This window comes from Pundamilia nyererei, unplaced genomic scaffold (assembly GCF_000239375.1).
Source record: "Pundamilia nyererei isolate P.nyererei 1_Seehausen unplaced genomic scaffold, PunNye1.0 scaffold00023, whole genome shotgun sequence".
Taxonomy (NCBI): domain Eukaryota; kingdom Metazoa; phylum Chordata; class Actinopteri; order Cichliformes; family Cichlidae; genus Pundamilia; species Pundamilia nyererei.
The window spans coordinates 339,009-361,186 of NW_005187424.1; the positions used below are offsets into that span (position 1 = coordinate 339,009).

The window sequence follows — 22,178 nt, forward strand, 5'->3', positions numbered from 1 at the left end:
TGTTCTGCTGCTGCTTGTGTGCCTCTCTTCTCTCTTTTTCGCTGTCTGCCGTTGAGTGGCTCTTTCCTCTTCCTCTCACTGTAGTAATGAGGATGACAAGCAGCCATGGGTGGAGGAGTGGACGTGGAAACAGAGGGGACCCTGTTCTGCTGAGTGAAACTGAAGCCCGGCCTTGTGACTGACAATGAGAGGCATATTGTGCAGAACTGAGGCATGTGCTGGTGAAGAAGCTGGAGTAAGCTGTAGACAAGCTTTTATGTATTTTTGGGAAGAGGCCAGTGTTGTTACTACAGGCCCACAGAAGTTTGCACGGCTCTCACCATTTCCTTTCAGTGCTGTCACTCAGAGAGAGAGCGAAGAAAGAGCAGTTAAGCACTCTAATTGAAACGTGAGCAGCATTAAGCCGTATCTCGGTACAGGTAAAAAAAAAATCAAGCCATAGAGAAACGAATGATTTCAACTAATGCAGGCTAGACTAGAGGATAAAATGTCTCCTCTGAGGCCTGCAAATGGCTGGCGTTAGTAGCACTCAGCTCCCTGAAAGAGCAAAAGGCAGGTAGTCATTTCTGTGGGACTGAGGCGAAAGCAGGTCAGAGCCTAAGGTGGCTGACTGACAAGATTTCAAAGCAAAACAGCGGAAACAGGAGAAAGATGGAAAAGTAATGGGGGAAAATTCTTGGGCGACATGACGGTGATATAATTAACAGCATCTAGGGAGCGTGAGGGGTTTGGAAGTAATGAAGTAAACCTTTTAAATGCTGTACTTGTGAATTTTTGCACTTCTCTATAGCTGAATATTATTTTCCATGCTGGGTGCAGGTTCTCCAAAGTAAAAGTACTGCTGCTAATTAAGGGTAGAGCTCTAAAGGTGGTTTATGTTTTTACATCACCGATTTTCTTGTTGATCACGTTTGCTGACAGACAGCTGCGCAGCTGATGGTGTCGGCCTCCTCCAACACAGCAGGGCACACGAGGTCAGACGTGTTTATGTTTTCTTACCCAGATCCATCTGAACTGCCAACAAACCAACCCACGAGGCACACAATTAAAACCGTGCCCGCATTAATAGTCATAAGAAATTACGCATACGAATCTTTGCATAATTGGCAGGACGACTGGCCAAGACCCTTCAGACGACTGTTTGTGTGGGAATAAAAAACACACTGAATGTTTCGCCTCTTCAGGTGGCTGCAAACGAGCCCATGTTTAAAATCTCAACATGGCTGGTATCGCATCTGCAATGTTATTCTTTCAGATGCAAACCAGTGCTTTTGGTCGGTCCATTATCCTACACACACGCTACAAAACCTTCCAGCAGTTTACCCTAAAGACACCCAGAAAGACATTATTATGATTTACAATACGGTGATGCCGACGACATGCATGTGAAGGATAAGTGTTTTGCCACACGTAGTTCTGCTTGTGATGAATTTGTTATATTTGAACAACCAAGCAAGTTCCAGACATGTTTGTGCACAAGATGCTTAGACTAAACAGGAACTAGGGTTTTGCTGAAAGGTAAAACCAACCTGCACTCTCATCTTTATGCACAGACTCCAAACATCAATATGCAGAATTTGTAGGTGAGAGACCATATTTTTAGTACACAAAGCTTTCTGGGTTCGGCTTGTAGTCCAAATGCTATGGAGCACAGGTAAACTCGCAGGTAAACAGTCTAATCCATCAGATAACCATCAGCTACCATCTTGTGAAGCCTGGAAGACAGACGCTGAAATCTTGGCCCTGATGTCTGCTGGTGGTACTGGAAGCTGGGCTCCAACAACCATGGCTCAGTTCATACATCCTTAATAACAGAGCTGAGTGCTCTAACTGAGCATTAACAGCCACACAAGGGTGTCATAGTATGGGAAGATGGAACTGGTATACCGCCAACAGGAACCCCCCTCCTCCAAAACACTGACCTTTTATATAATTTTTCACCACCACCTACTTGTGCATTAACAGCTCCACAGCTGAGACCCCGTCAGCGCCCCTTTAACTAGAGTAGAGATTGGAAAACAGGCGAATAAAAAGAAAAAGAAACGGAAAGCAAAATCAATACTGTAGTTTGTCCCCATGTCTCCATCCCAGCTGGACTCTGAACACGAACTGAACTGTAAACGCAGCCAGGGACACAGAGACAGGACCCTTCGTCGTGTGACAGAAAGCATGTGTGCAGGCCACTCAGCCCTCGTCCACCGATCTGCACACCAAATGCAAAATAAACAGGAATGCACGGAGCAGAAGGAGCACAGCGGCAGCTAATGACAAAGTGCGGATTTTTTGGGCTTAGTATTGCAACATTTGCTTCTTGCACTTTGTTTATTCGGCCGGGTAGAAAACCTAATCAGCCTGCGACGCCCTCAGTCAAACTGACAGGTACAGTGAACCTGGAGGATTGAGTTGTGCTGACCTTGTGCTTTCCACACTGCAATACAGACTACCTTATCACAGCTGACAGCACTCAGCTGCACCTCCCACAGAACACAATGCCCGCAAAGCGAACACAAACTGGATGGAAGAGACAGTCACGGGAACTCCCTCCCACACCCACAGACAGAGAAGACATCCTGCGGTAACCATGGAAACCCTCCACTTCCCCACAAGATGACACGACAGGTGTTGCGGGATGACCCTATGAGCGCCTGTGTGTTCACCTGGATCGCTTTTAATCAGTTGAAGGTGAGGAGGCCACAGGTGGACAAGGAAGAAGCAGGAGGACTCAGAATAGAGAGGAAGAGAAGGAGTGTGGAGGAGTGAGACGTTTATATTTCAGCCACCGGAAACAGAAAGGCATATGTGACAAACAAGCACACACACAGTAACAGATAAACAAGTGAGGGAGGGAGTGTGGAGGAGAGAGGCAGATGGAGGCAGATAGATGGAGATAAAACAAGGCTAAAGTCAGGAGGGGCACCACAACATCCACCCACAGGATTGCTGGTCTGGCCCTGATGGGAGCTGCAGGTGATGGATGCTGTCCCCTTTAACTGTCTGGCTACACCAGAACTGCACAGCCACCAAAGGATGTAATGATCTGCTGCTGATGGCACGCTGTAGTCTACAGTAGCTAATGACCATATGGCACATTTAAAGGCAGCAGCCAGTAAGGCGGTTTGGAAACTTCTGAAGTGCCTTTGGCGATCCGGTGTGCTTCATAGTGTCTGAGGAAGGAAGGAAGGATCCATCTGAAACAGACTCGGGTAACTTTGAGCTAATGAGCTGCAAATGGTCTGTGTATCAGATGTAATCCTGGCTGCTGTGACTTTGTTCATACAATCCAGCAGCTTCTGTCTTCCTCTGAGGCAGTCATGAGGAACAAAGACGATCAGCAGGTCGTTCCCCCGCAGGCCAAAAGGCTGCTGTGGACAGAAGGCAGCTCAGAAGTTGTACCACAGGTTTAGCAGCAGCAGCAGAGGTGTGAGCCCATGGCCGGCCACAGAGCTCTGCTCTGTCCTGGAGCTCGAGCCGCTTAACAGCTGTGTCCAGCTGTGCTACAGGGAGACACTGGGAGCTTTGTTCCCCACAGGGGGAGTCAGTGCTGTGTGCGTGTGCTCATAGTTTCATTTCCACAAAGGTTAACGGCCTGTAGCTTCGACCAAAGCTGCTCTTCCCTGTGAGGAGTGTTTCCCCCCCCACACACACACACGGGCTCCCAGCAGCGGGACAGCCTGGCACAGCCGCCAGGATGTGTGGAAAATTTGAAATGCGCCGAGCCAACGCTGTCCAAGGCGAGCGAGCGAGCGCATTCACACAGTCCAAACGCGAGACAGGAACACAGCTCCGTGTGGGCTCCTCGTGGATTTTACCACCAGTAACAACAATGATAGTTAAAAACGAGCGAGAGAAACAGAGAAACAAAGCGTCGTTAGCCCCACGGCCAGCCCCGCCAGCGAGAAACCATCGACGGTGTGCAGGAAGGAGAGCGCCCGGTAATCACGGACACTCGGGAAACAACAACAAAAGAGTCCACGAACAGCAGGACAAACCGCACCTCTGGGACACATCAACAGGCAATCCCCGCTGCTACTTACTCAAATGAACCGGTTCCACTCGGTCCGGTGGAGGAGGAGAGTCGGGCGGTCTTCCGGCTGTGTCGGGCGGGATCTGCGCTATGGAGACTGGAGAGCTCAGGCTCGGAGCCGCGAGGACTGAACGTAAACTGTGGCTTGCGTCATTTCACCAGGATGCCACTATTGCGCGCAGCAATGCAGCCATCTTGCTGAGGAGTGCCCCACCGAGCCACCAATCAGCGCCGGGCCCGAGCTGCACATCACCGCTGCGTAAAAACGCTCCGAAGGCGCTGAACAGCAGGAGAGCCGCTCGCATTCATGAGACACGCACGTAAATGTGCACATAAACAAAAGTGCTGGAAATGTACCGAGTACTCACTTACCTCTGTCGTGTACTTTTACTGTGTTTTCATTTCTTGGCACCGGATTAAAATAACCGCCAGCGAGTGTAAACATGGGATCGGTTCAGCAGATACTTGTACTTCTACTCAAGTGACAAAAACAGATTTAAATACATATTTCTGCTAAATATGATGAGCACTCTTGCAGCAGGGTTTGAATCACTCTGACAGTAATACCATGGCGCATACTGACAATTTCCCAATTACACGTCTGTCACGTTAACTCGAGTGATTTGATGGGGGTGTCCGCCCACTGCACAGAAACCTCTGTCGGAACAGAAGTGATTTTCACATCTCCTGCCTCTTTGTTCCACAAAAGCCAGCATGTGTTCATCATTTCCTCTCAAACAAGATAAAAAATAATGGAACATTTTAATCACATGAGAACAGTCCGGTGCAGTAAAACAGGAAAGCGACATTGTTAAACCTTCTGTTTGACTTTTTTTTTTTTATTAAATCAAGCACTCTGTGTTCAGACAGCAAGTTCCTCTCATTCGTTTTTATTTATTCTCACCCTATCAACTTATTGGCTTATTTCTGCAGATCCCACAGCGCCCCCCTGTGGCGCCGTTATCCATCCCGTCGTGCTGCTGAGGGTGTGTCTGCTTCACCCTACATGGTCCAGAGGCTGTTGTGGTGTGAACCAGAACCTGAGCAAACAGCCCTGCAGTAATTTCAGTCAACATACATATTTACACCGACACGCAACTTAGTAAAGCCTTCAGCAATATCAAGCCTGGTGATCCCGCAGCTTATCCATCACCAATCCTCATCAACTGTGGTCAACGTGTACATACAATAAGGCCCGAGACCACCAAACAAGTAAACCTATGAACACGTTTAAATAAAACTGATTGGTCAGTGGGTTAATTTGTGAGAAAGCCACTGAGTTACAGTGGTCAGAAATGCATAGAGAGAACAACAGTGAAGTAATGTGAAGTGGAAAGTGAGACAAAGTTAGAAACAGTGTGGTCCATGCCATGGTCATAATCCATCAGATAGAATCTGCTCAGACAAATAAAACAGAAAGTGTAAGAACCTAAAAACAACTCCCTTATGGCCCAGAGACAGTACGTGGGTCGCCTTGGCTCGCGATACCATTTGCCGAGGGCAAGAGAATGCATCATCCCCAGCTTCCTTTTGATTCATAAGACTGAGGCCGGTGAGACGTGACACCTCGCGGTCGCTCCCCGTAGCGGGATCAGACCAGTCACAGGGCAGAACGCACCTAACGTCTGTCAGAGCTCATCCTTTTCCATCTGCTTGAAGGCCTCCAAGTCTTCTCGCCAATCAGCCAGCAGTTCGTCAACCGACTGGCTGCTTGAGTCCGTGTCTTCCTCGGGCTTCTCCTCCTTCTCCGAGTCTCTGTCCTCTTGAGGCTGAGCCACAGCCGGCTCCGCCTCTGCAGGTTTGACTTCCTCTTTTGGTGCACTAACTTCCTCTGCAGGACTAGTATCTTCATCCACTGGACTGACTTCCTCCGGAGCACTCTCGTCTAGCTCCACCGTGCTCATCTGCGACTGGCCTATAGGTTCGTGTGAGGTGGGAGTCGTTGCCTCAGTCAAGCAGTCCTCCTCCCGTTCTTGCACATCTGCACCTGAAAAGGAAGCAGGGGCGTGAGACGAAACAGCTTTACACACAAACACTCCTCCCCTCCCTCCTCTGCAATCTATAGATGCCTCCTGGTAACCATTCTCAGTCAAAAATAGAACAGTTTTCATCAAGAGGCTGACAACTAAAACAGCATGATGCTGAATGTGAGTCATGTTTCCCAGAAGATAAAACCTTCCTCACATAGCTCCACAACTAAACTGAGAGTCGGCTGCGAAAATGAACCTGGCAGACGGATGCAGTGTGAATTTGACACAGATCTGGTCAGCGATAAAGCGTTTTCAGTCTGTTACCTCTTCTAAAAATGCAGCCGCTTTTTCAGCTGCAGATTGTGAGCGAGTTTAGGAACGAGTGCGCCCGTTTAGGACTGCCGCTAACCCAGAGGCTTGCATGATTCAGGTGCAGATGGGTGCAGGCGATCTGGTCATTATGATGTCACAGTGGCTCTGTGGTTGCACAGATTCGCCGTTAATCAAAGGATCTGAGATCCAGGGTCTGCAGAGTGCACAGCAGATGCTCAGACCCAACCGCTCCTACGGTGCAGATGTACAACTGGAAGTCATTCTCATAATAACGGCCTCTCTTTAAACTGTTCAGGATTCGTTAAAAAGATTTGTTTTTACAGCTGTTTATATCAAAGTAAAAGCAGATAAGTGTGGTCAAACCCTGTCACTGTCCTGCCTTCCTGTGAAACCTATGATGACCAAAGACAGAAAAGGCTGCTATGACTTAAACTCTTCGAGGGAGGAAATAGCAAATGACACATTTCTGTGATTGCACCAAGCTTCTCTGTGAAAGTCAGAAACAGAAACCTGAGGCAACGAGCCAGACTGCACGGGATGAAGACCGTCAAGCATTACTACAAAGAGGAAAAACAGAGATTAAAGAAGAGAGAGAAAAAAAAAAAAAAAAAGCGCATACTTACTGCCCTCGATCAGGCTTCCAGGAAGAGGTTTACCTTTGAATATGGCCGCTGCTCATCAAAAAGGACAGAGTTTGCAAGAAAGAGAAGAAAGCAGGACAGAGAAGAGAGAAAGGCACCGTTACACAGCACAGAGAAAAGGAGGGAAAGAGCGATAAGGATGCAAACCTCCCCCATTTCCCATTATAACCACAACAAGTGGGTGGTTTTGGAATAAGCCACAAGCTCTGAGACTTCAAATAATGCCCGAATCCCTGCAGCCCATCTTTATTTTATGAAGCCACGTTAAGGCTCAGTCAGCGGAGGCATAAATAAGCACACTGACGTGATGAGTCTCACGAACCGAGTGGAGAGGAACAAAGAGGAACCATTAGGGAGAGTGTCACACCTCTGTCTCTGGCTTTGTCGCTCAGCAGCACCTCCACCTCTCTGTACTCCTTCAGCGCCTCCAGCAGGATGTTGCCTTCCTTGTGGAACAGGAAGAGGAGAGGCAAGGTGATGTCATCGGTGCTGCGGCCATCCCCCGCCATCTGAAAGAGTGGAGCTGTGTCGCTGCTGCTGCCCTCGTTATCGTCTGCAATGATATGGGGTTTTTTGTTTTTTTAAAACAGCTGCTCGTTTTTCTATATGAAACATAAAAAGAACTTATTGTTCGTGAATCTGGTCAGAAAAGTGTTGCTTTGCTGTTTAATCACGATGCTGTGAGCAGAAATTACTGGGCTGGCTGTCTTTGAGATAATTAGGTTGTCGAGCGCTAATCTAGTCACTGAGCAGTCATCTGCTGCTCGCGCTCACCAACGACTATGCCTCCAATGGCGCCAGCCTTCTGGATGTGCCGGGCCTTCTCTGCAAACATGCACTGACCCCTCTGGAGCAGAGCGATGTGACCCTGGATGTACTCGGCGTTAACGATCTCACTGCAGCCGCTGTAGGGCTCGGCTACAGTGACAAAGCCCCGCACCTGCACAGACGAGGCGGAAAAGAGGCGAAGTTACAGAAAGAACAAAGACCGACACTAACAGCACGTATCTCAGAGCTCTGCGAGCAAGCACTCGTCTCTCCATCTGTGATCCTGAAGAGGAAACGTGAGCGCCTCGCTTACAAAAAAAAACAAACAACAGAAGGACCCTTTAGTGACCACTTGTAACCCCGAAGCTTGGCGAGCCCACTCACCCCTGTGGAACTTTTGGACAGATCCGTGCCAAACTGTGCCGGGCCGGCGGTCAGCACCACCCTGCCAAAGAATGGATGAGAGACGATTTGAATGGCTCTCGGAGGCAGCTGTTCTTTCTGCTGCTGACTGGACAGCTCCATCATCTCCTGCATGAACCGCACGCCGTCCTCCGCTGCCACTGCGCTCACCGCCTGCGGGCGACAGAGCGGGAGAGAGCGTTTAAAGGATGAAAGGACCTGTGAAAGTCATCTGGCCTAAAATGTCGGATATCTTGTATGCGCACATGCTCTTCTGCATTTATTACTTATAAATTATAAAGAAATATTTTCAGATTTTAAAAGATATTTTTCCCCCATTGCTTCCAGAGACTGACTGTGTGGTCAGAGCGGTTCGTAAAGAGCTTCTTAAACCTGGTTATTCTGATTCTAATGCTCAGAGTGAAACAGCTGAGAAGCAGCAGTAAACCCACTTATCTCAGCTATGGATACTGTGTTTGTTCATCTGGGTTGTGTGGTGTTGACCTGTGTAGCATGCTGGACCAGCTGAACCCTGCCATCCTTTAGGTGGATGAGACTGACTCCCATCCTCCTCAGCAGCTCCAGATGTTCAGGGTTGTTTGCCATGAAGTCCTGAGCCCTGAGGGGAGGACGGCCCATACCAGGTTCCCTGACAGGAGGCATGGGAAGAAGCAGAGAAAATGAAAGACAGAAGAGGTGAGCGACTATAGAAAACAGATCATTACTGGCAGCCCGGTTTAACCTGTTTAGCGTGCATACCTGTAAGGGGCAGGGCGCGGGCAGCTCTTATCAACGGCACTACGGATCGGCTCTCTCAGGATGCGAGGGAAGGCAGGGTCAGGAAACAGGAGGTGCGTATTGGGACAAGTCCAGTCAAAGTTTGAGTCGTCCAGCTCCTCATCTGACTGAAACATCAGGAACCAGACGTTTAAATCAAAAGGTGTCCATGCTTTCATCACTTTCTAAAAGTTTCGTTACAGTGGAATCGTTTTCATCACCGTTCGATTTGAGGGAGCAGGCGAGGAGTGAGGGGCCATGGAGAGAGACAGGGGCAGCAGGTGTGCCTCAGTCGTGAAGACGTAGTCCTCCACGTCAAACGGTATGTCGTCCGGTTCAGCAAACAGCAGGAACAGATACTTAAACATCTCAGCGAGGAAGAACGAGTCCATTCTGGGGAAAAAAGACCAAATAAATTCTTTAATTTCTGGGAACTGCAAAGAAGTTTCCTTACTGCACAGCGACATGGATGCACATGTTTGATTCAGCAATCGGAGACACCTTCACCAGATTTCTCTCTTCTCCCAGTGTAGTTTATAAAATGCTTTTGCCACAATCCCCATCCAAAGATTAAATGATGGCACACCATCGAATGTGATAACATTTTGTTTTGCCCATGCATTATCTCCTGTATGCAAATCTAATGTGGTGTAAGCATATCTAAACACAGTGCCTGATTTCACAATCGTCATTCAAATAAGGAGTCTATCGTTCCCACCGATCCTCGTGGCTGCCTGTCCGTACATCCTTCATTGCTGCAAAGCCGCAGGGAACACGAGCAAAGCGATTGAGGTTGTCCATAATGGTGCGACCTGCCTCCAGGTAGTAAGGGTCTCCTGTGGCCTGGAAGAACGAGAGGGCAGGAGTGTGATCACAACACAAGGAGAGCACATCAGGGATTTTTAATGAGACTACATATCTAGAAACACATATCAGTGATCTGTATGTTGAAGGGTGCTTAATTATTACAACATTTCTGACAAACTAGATACATTCTCATGCACCTTGAGATGTGTCAGAAACATAGTAGAAAAAGCAGGCTTAGCATAAACTACTGCATGATATTAATCCGGCACTGTGAAATGAGAATGCCTGCATTATGTCACACTACTTGATAAATTACCTTGTAAAGGAAATAGGTGCTCTCTGCAAATTCAGGCCTCAGGGGATGTTGGGCCCAGTGTACCCTGAAATCGGTAGTGAAGGCCTGAGGACAACCGGAGAAGGACAAAGGGGTCAGCGCACTCGTGCTAAGCAGCGTAAATAGGACAGACAGATGAAGGGAAAATGCAGCAGTGTAGCAATAAATGCAAGCTTGTTCGTTTCAAACTGTTTTAGTTGGCAGCACAAGTCACATGAAGTTATCTGACCGAGTGGTTAAATTTCACTGAGAAGATGAAGCCAACAGTGACAGACTACCTCTGGCAGGAAGTTGTGTTTTTTGGTAACTTGGTACAACATCTCATGAGTCTCGATGGCAGGCCGGATATCTCCCTTCAGCACCTGGGACATAAGAAATGTTAGTCGTGTTACTGAAATGCTAAACGACCAGCAAATGGTTCGAGTTCACGTGATCTAATCTGACCTGCAGCCCTGGGAAGAAGGCCAGCAGAGAGTCCATCCAGGTGCGAGCAGGAAGCAGAGGTTTGTGGATGTGGACGTCCAGCAGCAGAGGAGGCTGGCTAATGTACTTCATGATAGATGCGTAGTGCTAAATGGGACACGCAAAGAAGATACAACCGTTAAGATAAACAGAACAGACTGCATTTTGTTTTATTACTTATTAACTGTAAACTGTGACCAGTTTTGGTGTGACTTGGCAGGTGTGTTCATGTTTCCAGTCCCGTCAGTGAGAAGAGAAAAGATAAATACAGAAATCTGTCATGTATAAAAAAGTTCAAACTATTCTTCTTGGGTAACAAAATGTTCTAGGAGCGTCACACAAACAGCGACCTTTGTGATCAAGGACTCGGCTCAAGCGAGCAATCTTAAATCTGTAACGCTGCTTCATAAGGGAGATGCCATTGTGACAAATGCTATTATTCACACAGTGAAGCATCAGATTACTCCAGCAAAGTGTGTGTGTGTGTGTGTGTGTGTGTGTGTGTGTGTGTGTGCGCGCTTACAATATTGAACCGTTCCAGAAACAGGTCGTCTCCCAAGAGGACGTAGGCCTTTAGCAGGTATTCATAATACGAATCAATTCCCGCTCCGACTCCGCTGTCTGGAACACACAAAATCATCACTTTATAAGACGAGAGGAGTCAGAGAACACACAAGAGTTCTAGTTCACCCACAAGATCCTACCGTACTTCAAATCACTTTTCCTATTTCCTTCCTTTAATAACAAACACTGCCCCAGTCTTTCTCTCTCTTCCTCAGTCACAAGTCCTCCCTGCACCTGCTCTCTCACCTCTTCGGACCCACTCTCCAGAGTGGATGTTGATGGTGGTTCCCACCAGATTGCTGTTTCTCTGCCTCTTCTCCCAAAGAAAGTCCAGAGCTCTCCGGGCATGGGCCTGTGATAAGGGAAGGGTGCTTTATCGATTGACCAGGAAAAATCTATCTGCAGCAGCTCTGCACTCTTTGAAGGATTACAGAAACTGACTCTGTGCTTATTCAGCAGTTTACTGCTGCCAGGAACTGAAACAGTGTTGAGCACAGAGAAAGCCAAAGAAAAATACCTGTAATCAGAATAACGCTGATTTAAAAAAAACAAACAAAAAAAACAGAGCAAATATTTCCTGATGTGACTCGTTTTATTATATTTCCACGAGCGGCTTTTTAAAAAAGGAAAATGACACGTGCGGAGGATAAATAAAGGCATATTTAGCTGAATGACAACATGGCGATGTGCTTACTAGAATAGTTAAAGGAAACAAGACTTGGCATTAAAATGACTTGACTTTATGCGAGGTCAAAAATCTGCACGGCAAACTAATGAAACAGAAACACCATCAGGTGCTTCCTGATTAACATCAGCGCAGAAATGATGACAAACAGCAATTTTCAAGTCTGCGTGCACTTGTGTAACAACAAAAAGGGAACTGGGAAGATGTTTTTGTTCTCAAAAAGAGGTGACTGAGCTGAGTTTACTCAGTTACTATAAATATGTGCAGCCCCAGGCGGGGGGTAAAACACAGGTGGTTACGGTGTATCATCATTAAGATACGAGCACTGTAAAAAAAGTACATGTTAAACAAGAAAAAAACAGAACGACATCTCACCTGTAAATATGAGACACTACGTGGCATTTTAATATTTACATATCATTACATAACAGGGTGGTTTCATAAAGGCAAGGATCTGCAAACTGATGTCAAATGAAACTTAAACTGCATGTTGGGCGTGGCTGCTTGAGACACAATAAGAGCTCTCAGACAGCCATCAAGTGCCTCAAGGTGCAGAAATGGTGAGGCGATACAACTAAAACAGAGACATGTGGTGTGTAAGTGACTGCAAATGTTAAAAAGACTAACAGCTCAATCTGAACTAGATCAGCAGAAGAAAACGGATGATGGAAAAAGATGAGCCGATTTTAAATTACTGCTGAAATGTGTTGCTCGTGATGCTTTGCTGAGTGCTAATGTCCCCGCTGCACCACGTGATCATACGACCGGCCGCGTGTTACCTCAAACACAGGGTCCCCAGTGAAACGGCTTAAAGCGGCAAACTCCAGGATGATGGTTCCTGCGCACGCTGTGCAGGTGTCCGTTTCTGTGCCCGTCCTCGTCTCGGGCCCCCTGACGCCATGTTTCAGGTTCACCTGTCAATCGGAAAGGAAAAGAAAAACATTAAAACTCTGCTTTGAGAGACGCGTTTGATCTTGCGAGAGGATTTGCATGAAAACAAGTCGGCCGAGAGAACGTCTGCATCGGGGAGCGGTGACAGCTGCGAGCGGAGCAGCGAAGCAGAAAATGGAAACATGAAGCCGTGAAGTGAAAGAATGCCCCGAGCAAACGCAGGTAACTGTTTGCTGTATGTGAATAAACTCAAACATTTATTTTGTAATACACATAAAACAAAACATCTTTACTAAAGATTCTGCAAGTCTTCTATTTTTTCCATCGCACAAACGTGGATCGCCTCTATGACTGCGTCACATATGACCTGCACTCTTCTTACTGAACAAGGAGCGAGCTGCTGCTATCCTCCAAGCCGCAGAACATCAATAACACCCCTTTTTTTAAAAACTACATTTGGAAGCCTCCTGTGGACATTTAGTGCATTTAATAAAAGAAGTAACAATGCTAGAGTTGGCTTTTGGCTTTATTCTTGCAAGAAGGAATTCAGTCAGTACAAGGTACTCATGGCGTTGTCCTGAGGACTTCATCAAAGGATCCATACCCTGCTGCCATACCCCCCCCAATCTGTTGCCAGGCAGAAAAACAGCCAATCTACCCAGATCAACCACAGTTCAACAGGATATATGCAGCATGTAAGTTAAACAAAAATGTAACTGCCCAGAGGCAGGAAGCAGGACACTGCCTCAATTAGGGAGACCCTGCATACCTGCACTTCTACGACCTGCAGGGGTCAAGCCTACATCAGCTTACATACAGTCTGTAATTCCGCCCAAGTGTTTCTGTCTCACCCTGGGATAAGGCAGGCCGCTGCTGGTGTTGAATGCGGGCAGCAGTCGAAGCCCCAGGTCTTTGGCCATGTGTAGGAGCTCATCCTGGTACCACTGCATGTGCTGACCTCCTTCTTTCAACATCACGGCCATGGAGTGTCCTCCCAGCAGACCTCTGATGAGACGCACGCACACACAACATCCACATACAGCGAATTTAGTACAACGCAATCCTATCATTTTAAATGTGGGACAGTGCACGGGCTTGTATTTGTTGACCTTAACTATCTGAAGACAATTTAATCCAATCTCACCCGAGGACTCGAATGTTGGTCTCAAAGACGGACACGACGATGTCGTTGTCCAGCCGCACGTCTGACAGGACTCGTCTCACTGCGTCTTCAAACTCTGTCGTCTTATTTAAAAGCTGCAAGCCAGAAACGGATGACTGTGAAACTGGGCTCAATTACACATAGTTTAAATATCAAATGAAATGCACTGGAAAGAAAAATAATCCCAGAAATACCTAACAGGGAATTTATATTTAGTATTAAGGACTCTAGACACAGTGCTCCGATCTAATTGTTAAGCAAAACAGCATATGGAATCATCTGTTCTACACAGCCTGTGATCCTTATTCATTTACTATTTTTCATTAAACAAATAAACATCAGATGCAAACAAAGCCTACTCACCACCAAAGTGTCCAGAGTATCGATGAGGGTCAGCGAAAACCTTTCAGGGGGAAATCGTAGCAGTTTATCAAGAGTGACACAAACAGACAAAACTTCCTGACGAGTTCCAAAGCAGTAAGGTAAGTAAATCGCCTCGGACTGCTGTGGTCATAACAAAGGCAGCCTGCTACTCACTTGCCAAGTGCATCATCTATGTCTCCACGACTGGGCTCGAGCCCACGGACTCGTCCTCTGCACGTTAGAGGCATCAGCTCATCAGCTGGGTACGCATGGTCCTGGGAAACACACAAACACACTTTAGACAAAGTGCTGATGCTGTTGACCGGACTGTGTGTTCGCAGATTTGAACAAATAAATAATGAACCTCACTCAGCTCTTCTGTTTACTCACCATATAGTTCTGATATGCATGATCAAACATCTCAACCACTTGGTTCCTTAAACAAAAGCAGAACGGACAGAAGTCAGCAGGTATAACATCTGCTCGGATGAGAAAAAGCATGAGTGTTTTTTCTTCAACTTACTTCAATCTCTGCTTCTCCTCCCGGGACATGGCCTGTCCAGGGCTACATAATGCTCCAAACAGCATCAATAATAACAGTACTAGTGGCATTGCGGTGTGCTGGGAAGATTACAGCTAAATGCATACAAACCTAAAAGTACACTATCTAATCTTTGAGACCACCCTGACAAACTAACTTATGCCATCCCAATCATTCTTTTTTTTTTTTTAGTTTTCCCTGTGAGGTAATGTCTAATGAGCAATGCTCAAAAACAGCACGAAGAGTTAGTTTTGGCAACTTCCACTCTATCGGTGTAGACCCCAAAGAGTGACTAGGTAAAATGTGCGTCCACAGCTGAAACTACAGGTAAATATCTCAGCAGGAATGAGTTCAAGTAACCAGATATTTAAGCCTAGCTGACAGTATGTGCCAGCGACTGGTTGTAGTGGAAATGTGCGCCACCTCTTGGGAACGGGTCCCTGTACGTGTCACACCTGTTTACTTTCCCTGGGCTGATTCTACACAGGATGTGTGACACGTTGTCATGGAAAACCCTGACGTTACATTTAAAACCCCATTAAGACGAAACCCCGCCGTGCCAAACCAATCCAGCTGGAAACCAAACCGCTGTTTTCCAGATGTTTTCGCCTAACACACCAGTGGGAAATGTTGGGAGAGCTTCTCTTTTTTTACGTTATAACGGTTCCTAGTGATCTTTATAACTCAATGTGAGCCAAACCAGACTGTTCCGAGTTAACAGTTCTTGCCTTATCTGTGTTTATAACTCCTGTCCTCAAACAGCCTGGAACAAATTAAAGAGTTAAGGCAACACCTCCGGCTATCGCCCGGCCTGTTAGATGAAAAGCTTACTACAGGAGAGTTAATGATTTCCTCCTCTTGACAGCTCTCTATCGTCTGCTACTCAGAAGAAGCCGAGCACTTGTCGGTCTCTAATTAGCTGAGCGGCGCTAACTAGCCGGGCAGGTGACAACGGGCGACCCGGGAATACGAGATGGGTCGAAAAAGCACCTCTCCATCGCTGAACAGCGGGCCTTTCCTGGGTATCTTCTCCGTGTTTTTTGCGATTAAGTTGATAATTTCGCTGTACGGCTGTGTTTCCCCAAGCTAGCTGCCGTCAAAAAACCGGATGCTGTTACGATGAAAACGTCAACAACATCCGCTTCCTGGAAGAGTAGGCGGTGTGGTCGCAGGTTTTATTTGTCCTGCAGCACTTTCTGTCAGGCTTAGAGATGCAGTTAAAGAGCTATCGGTTGGGATTTAATGTAACTCCGAGTCAGTAACCAGCCTGGCAGAAAACACATAGCATACTGATGATGTTTGTATGGGAGTTACACACATTACACCCCCGGTAGCATGATGGTTACACAACGAGGCGGGAGAGCTACCTGACAGTCAAAAATGAGGAACACAAAATAAATTTGCACTTCTGTGTCGTTCATGAAAGCTCAGAAAAAGTACAATCACAGCGATTAAATTTTAATCTAAGGCAAAAAACACAACAATATTCTAATAATTATCAATACAGCAGACGAAACAAATTCAGCCAAATATCTGTCATTTTATGTGAATTCCTGCTTTTATTATGTTTTCTTTGTTTACTATTAGTAACTTTTGCTTGTATGGCACAGCGTTATTGCTCCCCGCCTGTAAAACTAGATATTTTACTTATGTGACTGTCCCGTAACTGTATGGCCACATACAAAATCTATTCTAACTTTTTACTACTTTTCTGTACGCGCTGGTAGCGCTACAATAAAGAAATATCCTGATGGAAATTGAATGCACCATGAATGCTGAGTAAATTCAGTCCTATCAATACATTAAAAAAACACTCAAATCAAATCAAATCAAATAACTTTTATTGTCACATCACATGTGCAGGTACATTGGTACAGCACATGTGAGTGAAATTCTTGTGTGCGAGCTTCACAAGCAACAGAGTTGCTGTCCGATATGTGTGTGCGTGAAGGTGAGGAAGGTATTTAATTTGAAATATTTTAATATAAAAGCGGATAAAGTTCATATTTACTTGTTATCCAATCCCCCCCCCCAACTAACTACATTTCCCATGGATCTTTGCGATGTCCATTGACGTTTAGTTGTTTGATGTTCACGTGACGAGCATTTCAGCAAATCCCTGTCCAAAAAAACAAGTTATAACCAGAGATCCACTTCCCTTAAAACTAAAACCTATGCCAGCGGCTCCCAGAAGGAAAGACCGTGCAGGTAAGCTGGAGATCGTCTTTGGAACTGCTTTTGATGCTCCATAATTTCCTTTTCATAGTATATCAGTTTACTGCCATTCTTCTGTTTACACACCGTGCCCCAGCGCTCTGTGGTGTATTATAAAGTTTGTGAGTGTGCTGATGTCAAAGGCTGTGTCTCGCCTGTTTGTTTTGCGGTGTTTCTTTTGTTTCACTCCAGTGTGCCTTTCTATGCCAGAACATGTCTATCATGGCTCCTGCCGCCGACAAAAAGCTCACCGGACTTGTTGCAGCCACATTCACTCCGATCACCAGTCAAGGGTAAGGAGATCTGAAGCCTCTTTCCTCCTGTGTGTCTGTTCAGTAAAAGTGTGTGAGATGTATTGAAACTGGGGAGGCGCAGGGACGGGCATCTTACACACCTGTTGTCAGGTTTTGTTATTTGCCACATGTGTAGGTCTATATTTTTCACATTCTCCCAAAACAGTGAAATCAACCTATCAGTGATTGGACCTTATATTGACTACTTGAAAGAGAAGCAAGGTGTAAATAACGTGTTTGGTAAGTTTACCTGTGGATTCTTTCTTTTCATATTTGTGGTTTTTTTTCTGTATCCCCACCTGAATCAACTCTAATATTGCATGATTCATCCGCTGATTTGTATACATACTGTTGTTTTACTGTGGTAGATATGTTGCTCCTTTGTTAATCACATTCCCTGGTGTAAAAATAATCAAAAGTATGGTTTTATATGTAGTCAGAGTTGGATAAAACCATAGCAAGTTAGCTGAATTGCACAACTCAATAAAACATTATTGACTTCTAATAAAAATCCCATGTAAACATTTAACTGATGATTCCTTCTGAGTATAATATCCAGCTCTTTAGAAACTTTCCATCAATTTTTACTCAAATTATTGCCTTTATGAAATATTGTATATCGCACCTATAATATTCATGCAAGAATGCAACACACTGGTCTCCTGCAGCTGCTGGGGCGGCGTATTCAAAATTAGTCCCAGCTAATGCATACCTTTGGTGTGAAATTTCCACAGATAAACAGAGAAAACAAAGAGTTACCGCAAAAATCAACTCTGGATTATGAATGCAATGTTTTTGTTGAACTTGCAGTGACGTGTGGCTGGAGGCAAAATAGCCCAGAGAAAAGAGTGAAACATGCAAAGAAACCCCACTCAGTCTCAACCTTTGAATATGACTTTGTGTAATCTGATTGGTGGGATTATTCTGCAGTTTTCCTGCTGTGTCCAGTCCACAAAACACTAAAAACCAGGTGCCGTGAGGCCGTTATTGCACCATTGTTCCTCCAGGAAACCAACCTCCACAGGGTGCCTTTTTAATGCTGCTGTGAGCTGTTAATGAAGACCATTGCTTCCCCGTGTAATAATATTCCTGGAAAAAGGGCACATTGGTCTTTACGCTTGTTATTTGCAGTTTAAGCATTCTTCTTCAGTTCAGACACTCATCCTTGAAATTTCTGCTCAAGCTGAAGTAGATTCCCACGTCTCGAGTGCCGACTGTTATCTGCGGCTCTTTTGGTGGCACATACATGGAGAAAAGTTTAGACAATGTCAAGATCCTGCCCTTTCCTCTGCACAGCTCTCCCCGTGAGCCAGGCGTGACTCTGAAATGCTTACCGCTTCATTTTCCACTTCACTAAAAGCCCTTTGAATCACTATAGCTCAGCCTGAGCTTCTCCTGTGTTAACGTCTCATTTCCACATTACTTTCTGTGAGTGCTTAGTCAGCAGAGGATGTTTGTGCTGATCTTTGTACCTCATTGTGTTTTTATGCTCTTCCAGCTCTATTTGATTTCCCCATCACTGTCTGCACCACTGCTTTCTAGACTTGAAATAGTCTTGTGCTGTGAATTATCGCACAGTCAGCAGTCTGTGGCACAAGTTCCACGATGACTGGTTCGCCGTGGCGGTTTCCTTCATTTCTTACAGTTTTTCTATCCTTTGCTGAAGCGGTGGCAAGTGGGCTGTGCTAGACTATTATAGGCTACGCCATCCTTTTATGTCTATTTATTGACATGCTTTTTGATCTTGTTTGGTTTTTAAGACTGAGAATCTTGAGATTTAAGTTTCAGTGATGTGGATCTTGGACAGACGTTTCTTTGCTTGCAGTGAATGGCACCACGGGCGAGAGCATGTCTCTCAGTGTGGAAGAGAGGAAGCTCCTGGCTGAGGAGTGGTGTCGAAAAGCAAAGGGCAAGTGAGTCATCGCAGGCAATTGGATTTTTACTCAAAAAACCCCCAAAATTACGCAAAGAAACAATCGAACAAGCACATGCACCTTGTAGCTATTCCCTAGAGTCACCATGGGCTTTAAAGTGTTAAGTATACAGTTAAAAAATAGATATTGAGGAAATGTTCTCCTCTCCACAGGATGGATCAGGTGATTGTTCATGTTGGCTGCCTGAGTCTTAAAGACACCCAAGAACTGGTGAGTTATGTCATGATTCCATTTTCTGTCGAGCTCCTGTGTGAAAATATGTTTAAATTTAGTAACACAGGGTTAAAGTGGAGTTTCCGCCACATTGACCTAGTCAGGCAGTATCGCAGGCTTAGCCTCGCCTTAACCTGAGGTATACACAACATGGCCATTAGATACAGTAAGTCAGATTTAATATTAGCGGTGTGTTCAGGCACCACATGTGCCTGCAGTAAAAATAAAACACTGTTTCTATATTACTTTATATTAAATGTGTTCAGTTTAAATGGTAAAGCTATTGAAATGTGAGGCAGTCACTGTGTTGCAGGGGGCCGAGTCCAGGAAATATCTGGTCCCAGTCAGCGAATAATCTGGCACATGACGTCCTGTGTGACAGTCACGTGTCAGTTAAAGAACAGCATGTTGTTTGGTGCGGGTTAGAGGTCCGTTCGTTGTGTCACAACCCTGCTTAAAAGAGGCTGACAAAGAAGTCAACAAATCAAACTTATGTGCGTGTGTGTCTGTCAGCACATGAGCGTGCATGCAAGGCCTGAGTGCACAGGAAGTCTGAGCGAGTGTGTCAAAGTGAAAAAAACAGCCAGTGAGGAGGAGAGGAGAGAGCAGACTGTGAGGCCTGGTGTAAAGTCTCCAGAGCACATGATGTCACACATCACGTGACCAGTCAGATGTTATCAGGCAATGGCGTTTATTGTGGTGATTATAAATCTATTCAGAATATCCAAATGTCATAGTTAATAATTTGGCTTGTTATTAATATCTAATGGGGTTTCTTTTCTTCTTCTTCTTCTTTTGTGTGGGTTGTTTTTTTTGTTTTTTTTTTTAGATTGATAATCCATTCATTTCCCATCTTTCGTTGTCCTTCTTCCAGGCTCACCATGCAGCACAGATTGAGGCCGATGGTATAGCAGTCATTGCTCCGTCCTTCTTCAAGCCCAGCAGTGCAGGTGTGTGATGTTTTTAGACATGCATATTGCAGCATTAATAACACATTTCATACATGACAACATGTGAGCCTAAACAAAAACCTCTGCATCTCTTTTCTTGTCACCCCGCTTCAGATGTTTTGAGGACCTTTCTCCAGGAAGTGGCTTCAGCTGCTCCAACTCTGCCCTTCTATTATTATCATATCCCATCAGTCACTGGTGTCAACGGTGAGGCAGTCTGAGATTTGGACATTTTCTAACCATTTAAATTTTATGTCTTTTATAATGTGTGTGTGTGTTTTGGTTTTTTTCCCTGTTTGTTTTATTTCTTCAGTGAACGTGAGAGAACTAATAGAAGGTATTGAGAAGGTCATCCCTTCCTTTAGAGGCGTCAAGTTCACTGGGAGTGACCTGATGGACTTGGGCCAGTGTATCAGTTGCATTCCGCCTCACTGGTCAGTCCTCTATGGCATGGACGAGGTCAGTCTTTCCTCTTTTTGTAGCCTGTTGTCACTTTAACCTTAGCCGTGGAACTATCCTAAAAAATGTGATTTGTTTTAAAAATAGCAACTTCTAGGAGCTTTGGTAATGGGAGTCCATGGAGCAGTTGGCAGGTGTGTATGTGTGTGTGTGTGTGTGTGACTTTTCATTTGCACGATGCTCTGTCTTCATTCCTTCTCTATGCTCAGTAGTTTTATTTCTCTGCACGCAGCACATATAATTACGTAGGATGTCACGTCAACAAGCTCATATCGGCGTTCGAGACCGGCGACCTCGTCCAAGCCAGGACGATACAGGTACTGCTGATCTCTCTACCGCTGCTGTGTGTCCTTGATCATTTGTACCACTTTGCTCACATCTGTACATCTTTAATCTGATTTCCACGAGCAGTTCAAGATTCAGGAGCTTGTGAGTTTTGCCATCAAACTTGGTAAGTGATAGCTTTGCACTGACGTAGTAATCCTCTAATGGTGTCTTTTTTCCCCCTGCATTTTATAATGTGCTGTTGTTGCTGACAGGTTTTGATGTGGGAGTAAATAAACAGTTGATGAACGACCTGTCGGGCTTGGATCTGGGACCCCCCCGTCTCCCGGTGATGGCATGTCCAGCTGCTCGTGCTCTGGCCATCAAACAGAAATATGACAGTATCTTTCCTGAATAACTTGAACATGCTTGAACATCCCTCATTCCAATAATAGATTACACAGACTCTCTCCAAAGAGTTTCTCCATATTGTTAGGTCTTTACCCAACTGTGTTAAGTGTCCTCGTATTAGTTAACTGCAATCATGGCATTATACAGGACTGTGCAAAAGTCTTGAGCCACCCTTCATTCCTTTATATTTTCCTTCCAAGGAGCCAGACTTTCTTGTAATCTTTAAGTTCTCGAGGCTTTCAGAAAGCTGCTTATTCACTCACTTTTGATCCAGTCCTTGCACCTGAGCATTTCCAGAGGAATGTGAATGATTCAAGTATGAAAAGGTTCCTAACTCAGGGAATGAACCAGCGATGTGTCAACAGAGAATAAATGTTAAGTTGGATCTTTAGGCACATAATTCGTTCAGCTGAATCTAGGGCTGCCACAGATGATTATTTTGATAGTCGACTAGTCACCGATTATTTTTGCGATTAGTCGACTAATCAGATCATGCATCCATTGGACGTACAAGTACAGCTTATTGCACCAGCATGCATCTGCTCTTATGTAACTATCATTAGCTTACAGCTTTAAGTGTTTGAGGTATGTGCTAACTAAAAAATAAAGACAAGATGATAGTTTATTAAATTTAAATGAAATTTGCAGATTGTTTCAGTGGAGTTTAATAAACTCAGCCGCCTGCTCCTTGCTATCTAAAATATAACAGGACACCG

General features: G+C 45.4%; 3 protein-coding genes across 7 annotated transcripts in view; 1 reads left to right on the top strand and 2 right to left on the bottom strand.

The window, feature by feature from the left end:
* LOC102202080 (uncharacterized protein C1orf21 homolog) overlaps positions 1–4,784 on the bottom strand; it is a 30,060-nt gene extending 25,276 nt beyond the window's left edge. Inside the window, exon 1 of one of the 3 annotated variants that reach the window (XM_005727066.2) lies at positions 4,397–4,784. The gene's annotated coding sequence lies outside the window, so the exon portion shown is untranslated. Of the gene's footprint in view, positions 1–4,034; positions 4,375–4,396 lie in introns of those variants that run through there. The other 2 variants (XM_005727065.2, XM_005727064.2) reach the window with 2 other exon arrangements.
* A 114-nt stretch (positions 4,785–4,898) lies between these two features.
* edem3 (ER degradation enhancer, mannosidase alpha-like 3) lies at positions 4,899–15,877 on the bottom strand. Of its 2 annotated transcripts, XM_005727067.2 has the most exons (21): positions 14,707–15,877; positions 14,574–14,619; positions 14,358–14,458; positions 14,184–14,223; positions 13,803–13,915; positions 13,510–13,663; positions 12,547–12,681; positions 11,329–11,434; positions 11,042–11,139; positions 10,501–10,626; positions 10,335–10,418; positions 10,039–10,122; positions 9,634–9,758; positions 9,137–9,308; positions 8,898–9,043; positions 8,643–8,787; positions 8,121–8,312; positions 7,743–7,908; positions 7,336–7,521; positions 6,951–6,998; positions 4,899–6,011 (listed from the first exon to the last, which is right to left on the bottom strand). In XM_005727067.2, the coding sequence occupies exons 1-21, from the start codon at positions 14,793–14,795 to the stop codon at positions 5,653–5,655; spliced, it is 2,715 nt and encodes a 904-aa protein (XP_005727124.1). In that variant the 5' UTR covers positions 14,796–15,877; the 3' UTR covers positions 4,899–5,652. The 2 variants fall into 2 exon arrangements, with proteins under 2 accessions (XP_005727124.1, XP_005727125.1); XM_005727068.2 differs by lacking the exon at positions 6,951–6,998.
* Positions 15,878–16,818: 941 nt separating this feature from the next.
* Positions 16,819–21,940, top strand: npl (N-acetylneuraminate pyruvate lyase (dihydrodipicolinate synthase)). 2 transcript variants are annotated; one of them, XM_005727070.1, is made up of 12 exons: positions 16,819–16,932; positions 17,131–17,231; positions 17,398–17,471; positions 19,057–19,144; positions 19,318–19,375; positions 20,253–20,328; positions 20,443–20,535; positions 20,642–20,787; positions 20,875–20,921; positions 21,020–21,104; positions 21,199–21,238; positions 21,327–21,940. In XM_005727070.1, exons 2-12 carry the CDS (start codon positions 17,152–17,154, stop codon positions 21,467–21,469), a joined length of 930 nt encoding a protein of 309 aa, XP_005727127.1. In that variant the 5' UTR covers positions 16,819–16,932; positions 17,131–17,151; the 3' UTR covers positions 21,470–21,940. The 2 variants fall into 2 exon arrangements, with proteins under 2 accessions (XP_005727127.1, XP_005727126.1); XM_005727069.1 differs by having other exon boundaries at positions 17,149–17,231.
* Positions 21,941–22,178: the final 238 nt, after the last annotated feature.

Bases quoted from the DNA above. Each gene is read 5' to 3' on its own strand.
- edem3 (XM_005727067.2), bottom strand. From the start codon at position 14,795: ATGCCACTAGTACTGTTATTATTGATGCTGTTTGGAGCATTATGTAGC. The intron at 9,759-10,038 runs GTAATTTATCAA...TCGTTCTTCCAG, and splicing joins GCACCTATTTCCTTTACAAG to GCCACAGGAGACCCTTACTA. The intron at 9,309-9,633 runs GTGGGAACGATA...TTTTTTCCCCAG, and splicing joins ACAGGCAGCCACGAGGATCG to AATGGACTCGTTCTTCCTCG.
- npl (XM_005727070.1), top strand. From the start codon at position 17,152: ATGTCTATCATGGCTCCTGCCGCCGACAAAAAGCTCACCGGACTTGTT. The intron at 17,232-17,397 runs GTAAGGAGATCT...CTCCCAAAACAG, and splicing joins ACTCCGATCACCAGTCAAGG to TGAAATCAACCTATCAGTGA. The intron at 20,536-20,641 runs GTGAGGCAGTCT...TTATTTCTTCAG, and splicing joins ATCAGTCACTGGTGTCAACG to TGAACGTGAGAGAACTAATA.